General features: G+C 42.5%; 1 protein-coding gene across 4 annotated transcripts in view; it reads right to left on the bottom strand.

The window, feature by feature from the left end:
* NUP210L (nucleoporin 210 like) overlaps window positions 1-13,370 on the bottom strand; it is a 121,741-nt gene that overhangs the window by 13,131 nt on the left and 95,240 nt on the right. For all 4 annotated transcript variants that reach the window (XM_075071017.1, XM_032793662.2, XM_032793656.2 and 1 more), the window contains 10 exons: window positions 13,240-13,344; window positions 10,357-10,458; window positions 9,326-9,454; window positions 7,988-8,115; window positions 6,893-7,025; window positions 5,586-5,648; window positions 4,894-5,073; window positions 4,130-4,210; window positions 2,208-2,339; window positions 462-620 (listed from right to left, as the gene is read on the bottom strand). In XM_075071017.1, the coding sequence (XP_074927118.1) occupies window positions 462-620; window positions 2,208-2,339; window positions 4,130-4,210; window positions 4,894-5,073; window positions 5,586-5,648; window positions 6,893-7,025; window positions 7,988-8,115; window positions 9,326-9,454; window positions 10,357-10,458; window positions 13,240-13,344 (1,212 nt within the window). The remainder of the gene's footprint in view (window positions 1-461; window positions 621-2,207; window positions 2,340-4,129; window positions 4,211-4,893; window positions 5,074-5,585; window positions 5,649-6,892; window positions 7,026-7,987; window positions 8,116-9,325; window positions 9,455-10,356; window positions 10,459-13,239; window positions 13,345-13,370) is intronic.

Raw genomic sequence — 13,370 nt, 5'->3', positions numbered from 1 at the left:
AAATCTAAATGAAAATCCATAAAATCCGTACTAAAAGTGTGGCCTGGACATTTAATGTGGTCAGGCCAGCTCATTAATAGAACTCTCCCTTGCTTTGCAGCAGAAACAACACTGCAGCCAGGAGGGGTTGGAGATACACCCAATCTATATTCACCCCATGGGCAGCATGAACAAAGTCACCACTAGCCAGAAGTATCAGTTACCAAGAAATACAGAGATATGCAGAGAAGGGATTGAACATCTCTGTGCACACTGTAACCACAATACATCTTTTGTGATGCACCTGTCCATGCACAGAGAACAGCAAATGCCTATCCATGGCACACCTGCCAGCCTGACTTGGTATCTTGCCTAGTTTTCGTTTCTGTTTTCCTCCTTGCTTGCTTCAGATATGAAATCCCGTGTTCTACCTCTTCCCATGAAAGTAAGAGATCCCATTTGGAGTGACCAAGGGAACTTACCAATATTTGTACTTCATCTGAGAGTTCAGCCAGGTTTCCTTCAAACTGAGAGGCGGATACATTCAGACATTGCACTGTCACTTTAATACTGGTTCTCCCAGCCGCCTTAGTATGTACAAGCATAGCAAAGTTATTCTCGGGTACAACCTGCAGGGAAATCTAACAGAGAGATGGTAGGGTTGTCATTACAGGCTGCTCAGGCCTTTCTGATCAACTGTTCATTTACAGTAAAGGAAAAATGCAGAACGATGCCATCTGTGGGGTTCAAGAGGTCATTTTTTCCTTGGATTTTCTTCTTTATGATGAGAGATGCTATTATAAGTTAATTGCCTCTAGGTAGAATGGTTAATGAGCAACTCCTTCAAGAGCCTAGTACTGTTCCTCTTAAGATATACAAAGATCAGCAGCTCCAGCTGCTAAGTGCAGCTCCAGCTGGCTCTGCTTGAACAAGGAGACTGCTAAAGACAGTCCCTGCCCCGAGGAGTTTACAATCTGAAACATGCACACAGCAGACATCGTATAAGGAAGTTTAAGGCAATGTCACTGCAGAGGTGTAATAGCTTCCTACTCAGATTAGAACCTTAGCGTTCATAAACTGAGAAGCTAGCATGAAACCTCCAAGCTCAATTACCAGCTTGGATCTTATCTCGCTGCCACCAATCAGGATTCTGAGCTCCTGATAAACTCTCCCGGGTCTCTCCCCAACCCTTTTCCGGTGGGACCCAAGGAGCCCAGAACTTGAGTCTTACGGCCAGGGAAATACTCCCTTCCCTTCCCCCTCCTCTCCCACCCAGACTTTCCTCTTGGGCTAACAGACGTAAGACTGATAGCAATTTTCTTACATCACAAACAGACGCATGTCTTCTGTATCGCACAAAGAGACACCTCAAGCACAAGGAAAGCAGAGGATGATCTATCTTCTTTCCCCCTCCACCAACTCTGGTGCTTGCCGAGCTCTTCCCCTCCGTTAGATCTAACACGAAAGAGAATTCCCGCCCCTGGTGTTCCTGTACCTATCCCAGAGAGAAAACTCAAAACAAGTCTTAAAAAGAAAAACTTTATAAAGTACAAAGAAAAAAAAAGACATGCAAGAATATAATACTCGCCATTAACGAATAACATAATAAGGGCTATTGCCTTAGAAAATATAATAAACAGTCTGATTGTAAAAAAGATATCCATTGTAAAATCATTCCAGCAAACTCCACCACATGTAAATACAAAACAGTACATATAACAGCCTATTGCTTTTGCTACCTTTGTCTACAACTAGGGGAATGAAGTTTAGAAGCTTGAAGTGAGAAAAAAACGGTCTTCCCTCATAGCCGAGAGAAACAAAGTAGGCAGAACAAACCCAAAACCAGAAGTTCCCTCCCTCACTTTGAAAAATCCGGTTTCCTGATTGGTCCTCTGGTCAGGTGTTTGGTTCCCTTTGTTAACCCCTTTACAGGTAAAAGAAACATTAACCCTTAGCTATCTATTTATGACAAGAGGTCACTGTTCAAAGGCTTGTGCAGAAGACTTTGCGAAAGACTTTGTCTGTTTCAAGGAAGGGGAGGTCACTTGGTGTCTTAATTTATGAAGCCAGGGTGACAGGGATCCTGCCACTCAAGTCATATGGTTTGCAAAGCAGTGCTAATCTGCCCGGCAAGGAGTTCTAATGCAGCTTGCCTTATCCCCTGATGCCTTTAGCCACCACCTGCCATGCAGTGCGCTTTAATCGCGTTTTTGTGAACAGCTCCATACCTCTGAATGTCGGGGGAGAAGGTCCAGAACATCTCGTTTACTCACTGACCAATAGAATATCAGCCCTGGGTTGGCATTACCAAAGGAAAATGGAGTCAGAGTGCTGGTCAGCCCCATGACATAAACAGGCATCTGCAAAGGAAAAATACTGTCACCATGGGAACTCAGGGTACTGCTGATGTCTCCCACATTACAGTCTGGGCGTCTAAGTGTAATTCTGTATGGAACAGCTTCCATACGAGGAGAGATTAAAAAAACTGAGACTGTTCAGCTTAGAAAAGAGCTGATTAAGGTGGGGGAGGGGATATGATAGAGGTCTATAAAAGCATGACTGGTGTGGAGAAAGTGACTAGGGAAGTGTTATTTACCCCTTCGCATTACACAAAAACCAGTGGTCACCCGGTGAAGTTAATAAGCAGCGGGTTTAAGACCCACACCACAAAGCGTGTGGGGGAGAGGGATAGCTCAGTGGTTTGAGCATTTGCCTGCTAAGCCCAGGATTGTGAGTTCAATCCTTCACGGGGCCACTTAGGGATCTGGGGCAAAAATTGGTCCCTTTAATGAAGGCAGGGGGCTGGACTCGATGACCTTTCAAGGTCCCTTCCAGCTCTAGGAGATTGGTATATCTCCTATTATTATTAAGTGCTTCTTCACAGAACGCATTGTCAGCCTGTGGAACTCATTGCCAGGGGATGTTGTGAAGGCCAAGACTATAACTGAGTTCAAAAAAGAATGAGATAAGTTCATGGGGATAGGTCCACCAATGGCTGTTAGCCAAGATGGTCAGGGGTGCAATCCCATGCTCTGGTGTCCCTAAACCTCTGACTGCCAGAAGCTGGAACTGGATGACCTGGGATGGATCACTCAATAATTGCCGTGTTATGTTCATTCCTTCTGAAGCATTTGGCACCAGCCACTGCTGGAAAACTGGTCTACATGGACCACTGGTCTGACCCAGTATGGCTGTTCTTATGAACGGCAAGACAAATTAATAGGACACAGACTATGAGGAGTTACCAGCACGGTGATACAAGGAATTAATTGTAAACTCTTCAAAAATAGTTAGTATTTGTAGTATGTGTCATGAATTTGTTACCAATAGCATATTCTCTGAAGTCCCTTAACATTACTGTAAAACATACAAACAACCTTGCTAAATGCCTGGCTGTAGAGAAAACATCACAATCCCTTCCTACAGTGGCATATACTTGTGTGCAGAAGGCCCAAACTCAGTCCCCGACTCCCTGGACTGGTGGGAGGAGCTGTGTATAGCAAGTAGAGCAAGCATATTCTACTTGAAGATACTCAGATCTTCGGCAGCAACCAAGCAGTTCACCTTTTCAGTGTACATTCCATGCTGTTCTGCATATAACTTCCTTCTCAGTTATACACACAAAGCATTTGAGAGCCCTTCTAAATTCCAAGTATGAGAAAGTTTAAAAAAAAACAATCTTACAACAGTGGACTAGATGCATGATTCTCCACTAGCACTGTTTCTTGAGGCATTTGTAACTGAGATTCCAGGCTCCCTCTCCCCACCTTAATGATAAGTCTCTGCTGGGCCCTAGTACACGGTCATTTCCCAGCTCCCATTCAGTGGAGCACAGAGCTCTAACCCACCATAGGACTTAGGTTGCTTATCACTGTGAGAATGGGGTTTGGAGCAATCCAGGCTGAAGCGTGCCCAGTAGAACAGGAGTCAGCAAAAGTCTCCATTTGGTAAATTGGTGCCATTTGGAAGTTACTGGCCTAGATGACTAAAGAAGTGCGTTTTCAGTTACTACATCACTTTAGTAAACCCAATCTCAGGACTTTCAGCACGGCTTGGATTTATACCTGCAATCACAAACTCCAGCTAGAGCTAGAAAGTCATTCACTATTTGCAGGTCAAGGTGGTTTCCGATATTAGCTACAGAACTAACCTTGGTGGCTGTTATAAGCCTAGTGGTAGGTGCATGAATTCTTACTGTTCTCAGCTGAACTACTTCCAGTTCCACTTGACCCTGCAATATAAGACAAACAACATGCTTTGAGATATATGAGTAAAACGGACAATCTGAGGAAGGAGACTGGGGACCTACCATCCAAATAAACAGTGCGTAGGCTGGTTAGGGGCTCAGCCGGTAGCTTTAAAGGAGAACTAGATTTGCATGCAGTCCCAGAGGTTAGCAGAATTGTACAAGTGACAGTCCCTGAAGAACATTAAGCAAACATGGCACTATGGCCACCAACACAGAGGCTGCAGAAGCTTATTTGCTAGCCAAGCAGGAAAAGTTTCTGTTTGGCATAGAGCTGTTTGATGCTTTCTCCCATGAATTAAACACCTATTTTGTTTCAACAATGCACTTCCCACTGAGGGTGCAAAAAAAGCAAGAAACACAGAGATGTAGGAGCCAATGCCACTTAGTCAGTCATTTCTCCCTCCAACAGGCATAGGCCTTACCTCTCATTTCAAATATAAAACCAAAGAACAATGCACCTACACCCTTTACTTCTGTCTAGGCACGGCATGCATATAGCATGGCATCTCGGGGATGATGGGAGTCTTGGACAACCAAGGATTTCAGGATCAGTTCCACTGAGATGTCCAGACCCACCTGCAGATGTGCTTCTTCAGCAGAGGCCAGTGCAAGGGAAATACATCAGAGAAACAAATGAGGAATTACAAAACAAGACAGGAAGATACCTTTGAGAAAACTATCACTTTTCCTGTGTCTTCACTGACCGCCTGAATGGTACCCTGTATTATGGCTGTTCCAATTGCCTTAGCCATCACCTGGCCCAGTCTGTTAATTACAGCTACAGTCTGGTTACTGATAGAGAAGTGAATGATAGACTGTGGCTGTGGGCCACCTTCTGACATCACCTGCAATATATTTAAACAAGAGGAAACTGTAGCCTTAGAAAATGAGGTAAACTCAACTGAACCACATGCCAGATCTGCGCTTTTCCTTCTCCACAAATAGAAAGCGTATCACATATTGGAAACAAACAACGCAGTGTCTCTTCCCCGGCTTCTCAAGTGAGTGCATCAGATATACCTCATAGTGCAAATAAATTTAAAGAAACAGAAGAAGCTAGCCTGGAAATGATCTGGAGGTGAGAGTCTGAGAGGGAGGGGAAGAGAAGGCCAAACATACTTGATGTAATTTTGACTTCTACTGCTTAGGAACGAGTGGGGAAGGTTAAGTGAGGAAGAGGTAGCAAACAGAAATAGGACTAGTAATAAGATGCAGAGCCTTTACCACCTGTTCTATCAGACATTTTTTACAATTTTAACATGGCTGGGGGGGTGGGGGGGAGGAAGGAAGGAAGAGGCAAAGGGAATTGGGTAAGTCTCATCTGTCTCTGGAAGAACTAATATACTTTAAAGCTCACCTGCCTCATGTTGTGTGGAATGAGTGTCATTTCCTCAGGGATGAGTTTGAACGGAGGAAAGACCTGGCAAAAGGAAGAGGGAGAAACTTTTCTGCTGCAGGATTTCTTTTTAAAAAGACAAACTGTTAATATTAAAAATACTCCTTGCTTAGTGATGCACTACTGGGCACCGGCCAGTCTGCACTTAGTCTTGAAGTGCCACAGAAATTCTACCACTGCTGCCAACAAAAAACCTCACAAGAGCTAAAATTATCTATATTTTAGAGACCAATGAGACTGATGGTAGCTCAGTATCTGAATTCTTTGCTACAGCATAAAAAATAAATCACATGTGCATTTCTCTAAACTGATTATGCCACATCCTTTTGAGATCTCTATAACAGAGACTGGGACTCCCAGTCAGCAAACACCCTCTGTTTTATAAATATCAGGACTACACTATGTGACAGACCCAGCCAGCGGGGTACAGGAGTCTGGTAGAGGGCAAATATACTAGTCACTGGCTGAGCAGTCTTCTGTTCCCTGAGTGACTAGAGCAGGGGCTGCACTGGAGTAATCAGGAACCTGCTAGAACCAAGTAGGCAGACAGGCTGATTAGACACAACTGCAGGCCAATCAAGGCAGGCTAAGCCAGGGCACTGGATTTAAAAAAGGGCTCACTGCCAGTCAGGGAGGAGAGGATGGGGAGCAAGAGGCACAAGAGCTGGAGAGTGAGAGGCTGTGCCTGCTGAGGACCTACGGAGTCAAGTGTTATCAGACACCCAGAGGAAAGTCTGTGGTGAGATAAGAAGGTGTTGGAGGAGGCCATTGGCGGGAAGTAGACCAGGAAGTTGTAACTGTCATGCTCAGCTGTTACCAGAGGCACTATAAACGCTGCAATCCACAGGGCCCTGGGCTGGAACCCGGAGTAGTGGGCGGGCCCGGGTTCCCCCCAAACCTCCCAACTCCTGATCAGACACAGGAGGAGTTGATCCAGACTGTGGGGAAGATCACTGAGGTGAGCAAATCTGCCAATAAGCACAGGACCCACCAAAGTAGAGGAGGAACTTTGTCACAACAGATTTTTACAAGGAAAATGGGATAATTTGGTAAAATATACAAATAGCAGCAAGTTGCCCTTACAGGAAATCTGTGATTTCTTATAAGATCTTTCCATTCTTTTATGACTGTCAAACCCATCTAAACTCCAAGCTTTTCAGGCCAACATTATCCAAGTGTTTTTTTCACTGCACTTTGAAGGAAATGATTCTACACTAAGTGAGAAACATCTGAAGGTAGATAGGCACAAGAATGGTGAGCATTCTTACTTCAACCTTCCGAGAAGCAGACGTGATTTTTCTTCCCATCTTGTCCCAGGCTGTAGCCACCAAAGTTGTCTGGCCTATTGCGACAGCTTGGAGTACATAGACTTCAGAGTATTCACCCACTTCCTCCATTAGCCTGCAAAGATACTTAAGTTATTTCACATTTCCCAGCTTGCATTAAAATCATATGATGCTGGGGACAGAAAATGCCTTTAACTAGTTGATGAGTTTAAAATGAGTCTCTTATACTGAGGTTTGTGTTTCTAGACAGCCAACACAGTCCTAGACTTATGTTACACAAAGGTCTGAGTGGCAGAATTCACAATCTGTGATAGTTGTGAGAATGTCTGTGGCTGTGTTCAGTCATGTTAATGTTCTGGAATCTATATTTTCCAGGGAAATTAATGTCTCTTTCCTCATGCACACAAAACTTTTGTCAAGCTGTGGCAAGGTTTAAGTTATATAATCCATTTTCTCTGACATCATTGCTGAATACTAAGATATTTGTAAGTAAGTACATATATTTTCATCTAACTCCACAGTAAGCAAGCAGTACAGTATTAAGATAATACAGAGATTCTAAGGAAAATTATTTCAATCAAAAGATCTATACATTTATGGACTAACCATGCCAGAAATAAACAATGTAAACATATTTAATACACAGCTATCTTTTTCTGTGGCAAGGGGATTCCATGGCAGTGTAGAAAACCGAGTGATGGGAATGGAGATAACACTTTGCCTTCTGCATCGCTTTTCATTGGGGATCTACACTGAGAGGTTTACAAATATGAATTAAGCCTGGCAACCTACCCTATGAGGTACTTATGTATGATCCTGACTTTACAGAAGATTAAACCTCAGACATGGGGAGGTGAAGTGACTTTCCCAAGAACACACACGCTGAGACAGTGACATGGCTGGAGACAGAATGAAGGAGTTTGGACATCTAGTCACCACAACACTCCTTTAGACAGGGGATGGACAGGGTGCTGGATTTTGCTCTGTAGTAATCAGTTCTATTTTGCAGAAGAGGATGGATATTCTCAGCTGCTATTTGAGGTGGAAATGCACCAAGCTGCCTACTGTATTACTCACACAAGTGTAACAATAGCAGATGCTGCCTGCAGTTTGAGCTTCATGTACTTGAAATATTTACTCCTGAATGGATGTCGATGAAAACCAAGGACTCGCACGCTGACTAGGACAGATTTGCCAATCTCGATCTAGGTAAAAAGAGCACTTTTACAATTTTTGGTGGGGTTTCTGTACCTATGCCTAACCTTGGACGGGCTGCAAAAGGACACCACCCACCTTACCTCTCTTAAGGTCTCCTTCCTACCTGCAGAGAGATACTCACACAGGCAGGACATTCAAGAGGATGCAGGCAGGCTCCCTCTTCTTTCAATGTCACTTCTTCATCAGAAATATAGAGTTGTTGCTGTTAAAATTAGAGGCTCATCTCTTCTAAGAGGTGCTGTGGGACTGCCAGAATGCATGGCAGCCCCTACAGTATGAGGCAGGGATTCACACTGGGTCTCCCACTGTGTAGCGAGTGACACTATTGTTGGGACACTGAATGCCCTTAAACATTTTTTAACCCAGGTAAATTAAGATTTCACATTAATAAAATGTGAAAAGAAAATCCAAAAGACTGGTCTGGTCCTTCTACAGCGATATGATTTACTGCCAAAAACAAACCTCTGAAGTGGATGCAAGATTTCATGGTTTATCACCTAGCTAAGACATTGCACTCAATCTTCAACATAAGCCCCTTGCAACTCAGTTCCAGAAGAAGTTGCTTACTCCCCAGGGAAGAAGAAAAGAGTAGATACTAGGGCAGGAGTGGGTAGTGTCTATCCAAGTATTGAAGGAAAAACACAACTTCTCTTGCAGTCCTGTGTACAAATCTTGCACCAAGCCCAGCTATGTGGCTCATGTGAAATATCTCTGCACCACAAAATTTGAAGAAAGAATTATAGAACCAAAGTGTAACTCACATATTTTTGAAGCCTCAAACTCTCAAAACCACCACCCACTATAGTCAAGAGTCTATCTTCTTTACTAAGCAACCTAGAGGGAAATGAGTTTCTTCATGATGGCGGGTGTATGAATACATGTTGTTCAGTCACATATTTTGTCCTTGGGAGCCAACAGCATATTGGAATAGCTAAGAATCCTGTTCTTGGATACCTAGGTGAAAGGCTGCCACATTGACAATGTCTCTTGTATTTTAAAAAGATACATTCACACAGATTTTTCTAACAGTGTGAAAATAAAACAAATATCTTTTGAAAGGAAAATTATTTCATAGATGGCTCCATACAATGAAAAAACAAAACAAAGTGTGAACAGAAATAAGAACAAACAAAAAAGATCACATCCCACCAGGCTAGGTTTTTTACAGACATTTGAGTTTCCCTAAGATTGTCTCACCTTATCAATGAGATCCACCTCCAACTCATGCATATCAGACACATGTATATAGACTGTAGCTGGTCCCAGAAATGCCAGACAGAGATCGTAGATCTCCAGGGTTAGAGATCCAGGATGCAAAGGGATGATCTACAAGGAAAGTGAGGAGGTATCAGCCATACTATCTGCAGTGGATACCGATTTAATTTGCATCTCTGTCACCAAAAAGTTGAAGCTAACTTGTAAAAGTAACCAAGTCTAGCATTCTGCTGAAAAGTCATTGTTCAAACAACCATGTAAACAAAAGAGGAAAAGCTCTGTTAGGGTCAACCAGAAGCCATCACAGGACTGTTCCTATAGCACAGTTCCTAGAGCACTGTCCAGTTTAGTTTTAAATGTCTCAGCTCATGATGTTTTCACCACTTTTCCTGGAAATTATTCAACAGTCCATAAGGTCACACAGTCAGTATGTTTCTTCCTGATATTCAGGCTAAATTTCTCTCTACAGAAAGCAAAGCTGACTCAAGTTTGATTTCTGACACTGCTGCTCACTCATGCTTTTGGGCCCGTTAGCACCAAATAGTATATTGTATTATATTTACTGTAACAGGAAATAGCAGTAAGGAAAACTACAGGAGAGAATTAATTTTGATCGAGCAACTATAATGGTTCAAAGTGTCACCCTATACAGGATCTGGAAGTCAGCCAAGTCCCTAAACGTAAAATAAAACCCAAAAGGTAAAAAAAAAATCTATACACAGTAGCTGATACAGTGTATTTTGTACCATTTGGTGACAGGCATACTTTAATCCACTATTCTAATGTTTTCTCTTATTAAGAAATCTAGTCTAACAAATATCTGGCTCACTTTACACACTTGCTGGCAAAGTAATCCAGTGTGTTAAAGTGAACTGCACAAACAGTTCTGAAGGTAAAAAGAAATGAGAGACGGAAAGTAAGAAAAAATATTTCTTTCTTTCCAGGAGGATGAATCTCACTGAGATTTTTAACCCAGGCTTTTCTCCAGGGGAAAACATCTTGAATGTGCTCACCTCGATGGCACTCTCTGCTTCCAGGTATGTAGTGTTTACAATCTCCTCTTTGCTGCTGTTGACCGAGAAGTATCCAGATCCTTCCACTAGATCAAATATTTCCTAGAACGATACAGAAAAATGAGTAAAATCCCAGCGCACTCACTCCTCTGCCAACTCAGAGTGCTGGCTCACTGACTTAGTCCTTACTCAGCTTTTACTCAGTCTCCACAAGGAGTTCTAGCCCAAGAAAGAATTGAAAATTGCAAGCTGCATGAAACATTTTCAAAACACTGTAATAAAGACTCAAATTATAGGTAAACCCCAACTAAAACCAAAACAAAACAGTAAGACGACCAAAAAAACGCCACCATGGCTAAACAGCAGAGTAAAAGAAGGGATTAGAGACAAAAAGACTTCTTTTAAAAATTGGAAGTCAAAGCCTACTGAGGAAAACAGAAAGGAACATACACTCTGGCCCATCAAGTGTAGAGGAATACTTAGGCAGGCCAAAAAAGAATTTGAAGAGAAATTAGCAAAAAAGACAGAAAAACTAACAGCAAAATTTCTTTTACGTACATCAGAACCAGTAACTTATCACTTAAGTCAACCTCTTTACCAGATGACTGGAGGTTAACTAATGTAACACTGACTTTTTAAAAAAGACTCCAGAAATGATCCTGGCAATTACAAGCCAGTGAGCCTAACGTCAGTACCAGGGAAATTGGTTGAAACTGTAGTAAAGAACAGAATTATCAGACACACAGATGAACATGATTTGTTGGGGAAGAGTCAACACAGCTTCTGTAAAGGGAAATCATGCCTCATCACTCTATTAGAATTCTTTGAGGGGTCAACAAACATATGGACAAGGGTGATCTAGTTGATATAATGAACTTGGACTTTCAGAAAGCCTTTGACAAGGTCCTCGTCAAAGGCTCTTAAGCAAAACACACAGTCATCAGATAAGGAAGAAGGTCTGATCAGTAACTGGTTACAAGATAGGAAATAAAGGTTAGGAATAAATGGTCAATTTTCACAGTGGACAGACGTAAATAGCAGGGTCCTCCCAGGATCAGTATTTGGACAAGTGCTATTCAACATATTCATAAATGATCTGGAAAAAGGGGTAAGCAGTGAGGTGGCCAAGTTTGCGGATAATACGAAAATTACCAAACACAGTTAAATCCAGAGCTGACTGCAAAGAGTTACAAAGGGATCTCATTAATTTGGGTGACTGGGCAATAAAATGGCAGATGAAATTCCACGCTGATAAATGCAAAGTAATGCACACTGGAAAACATAATCCCAACCATACATACACAATGATGGGGTCTAAATTAGCTATTACTGCTCAAGAAAGAGATCACGGCATCATTCTGGATAGTCCTCTGAAAATCTGCTCACTCTGCAGCAGCAGTCAAAAAAACTGACAGAATGTTAGGCACCATCAGGAAAGGGACAAATATTAAGACAGAAAATATCATGCCACTATATAAACCCATGTTTATACTCACATTTTGAATATTGCCTGCAGTTTGGTCACCCCATTTCAAAAATCACATAATTGGAATTGAAAATAAATACTGAATTAGAAAAAGTGCAGAGAAGGGCAGCAAAACCGATTAGGGGTATGGAACAGCTTCCATTTGAGGAGAGGTTAGAAAGACTGGGACTGTTCAGCCTAGAGAAGAGACGACTAAGATGGCATATGACAGAGGGCTGTAAATCACGAACGGTGTGGGGAAAGTGAAGAGTGAAGTGTTATTTATCCCTTCACATAACACAAGAACCAGGGGCCACCCAATGAAATTAACAGGCAGCATGTTTAAAAAAACATAAGGAAATACTTCTTCACATAACACACACTCAACTTGTGGAACTCATTGCCAGGGGATGTTGTGAAGCCCAAAAGTATAAGTGGATTCAAAAAAGAAGGATATGAGTTCAGAGGGGTAGGTCCATCAATGACTATTAGCCAAGATGGCAAGGGATGCAACCCCATGTTCCAGTGTCCCGAAACCTCTGACTGCCAGAAGCTGGGACTGTATGACAGGGGATGGGTCACTCAATAAATTGTCCTGTTCTGATCATTCCCTGTGAAACATCAGGCACCAGAAGATTGGGTTAGATGGACCACTGGTCTGACCCAGTCTGGCTATTGTTAGGTTCTTGTGAGTAAAAACCGAGTAAAGACCTCAAGTTTGTCCCTAAGCGATGAGGTGATCAAGAATAGCCAGCTCTAATACACAAAGTCACGATTCCCCCAAGGAGACCCTGCTGACCTTACAAAGAAAGGAAGCTCGAGGGCATCAGCTAATACCATGTATCCAATTAAAATAATTGTGAGTGGTCCAGCCTGGGGGTTAGTGCTTTGGATGTTCAAATGGAAAACCCAAGATTGATTTCCCATCACTCACTGGCCAGTGGGCAGGGACTGGGAGTGCTACACAGACACTCAACAGAAGGATGTCTTAAGGCAATGAACAGTGATTCCTCCACTAATTGCACTGTCTCTTCAGTTTCACTGAAACAGGACAGGCCTCATTAAGTGTATTGTGAAGAATATTTGCAGATCATCTCTTAACACTCATCTGGAACAGTGGCCTTCTTTTCAGAAGCACTGCTACCCTTGAACATAAGCAGCACTTGCAGTCCAACAACACACTGTACTTACATTTCATTGAGCAAAAAGGGAGAGATCAAAGAGTTTATCATTCCATGAAGTGATGATCAGTTATACAACAGATGGGCAGGACCTTTATGCAGGGACACACATTCGCTGTCCTCCAAATGTTCATGAAGGCAGTTGAGGGGAAAAAAACCATCTACTGATGGTAAAATGCTGCATAATATACCAAAGACTGATGTGATATAATTTAGCCATATTAATAATGTTCTTACCTTCACAGCAGGATGATTATAGATAGTGGCATTGTCTGGCACCACCATCACATCCTCTACCAGTAACAACTCCACAGCCGTGGAGGTAGGCAAGATAGATACTTCCTAAATATGCAACCAAAACCAGAAAG

The sequence above is a fragment of the Chelonoidis abingdonii genome, chromosome 11 (genome assembly GCF_003597395.2).
Source record: "Chelonoidis abingdonii isolate Lonesome George chromosome 11, CheloAbing_2.0, whole genome shotgun sequence".
NCBI classification, from domain to species: domain Eukaryota; kingdom Metazoa; phylum Chordata; order Testudines; family Testudinidae; genus Chelonoidis; species Chelonoidis abingdonii.
The sequence above is the reverse complement of the archived record's forward strand: the minus strand, read 5'-3'. Positions and strand labels throughout refer to the sequence as shown.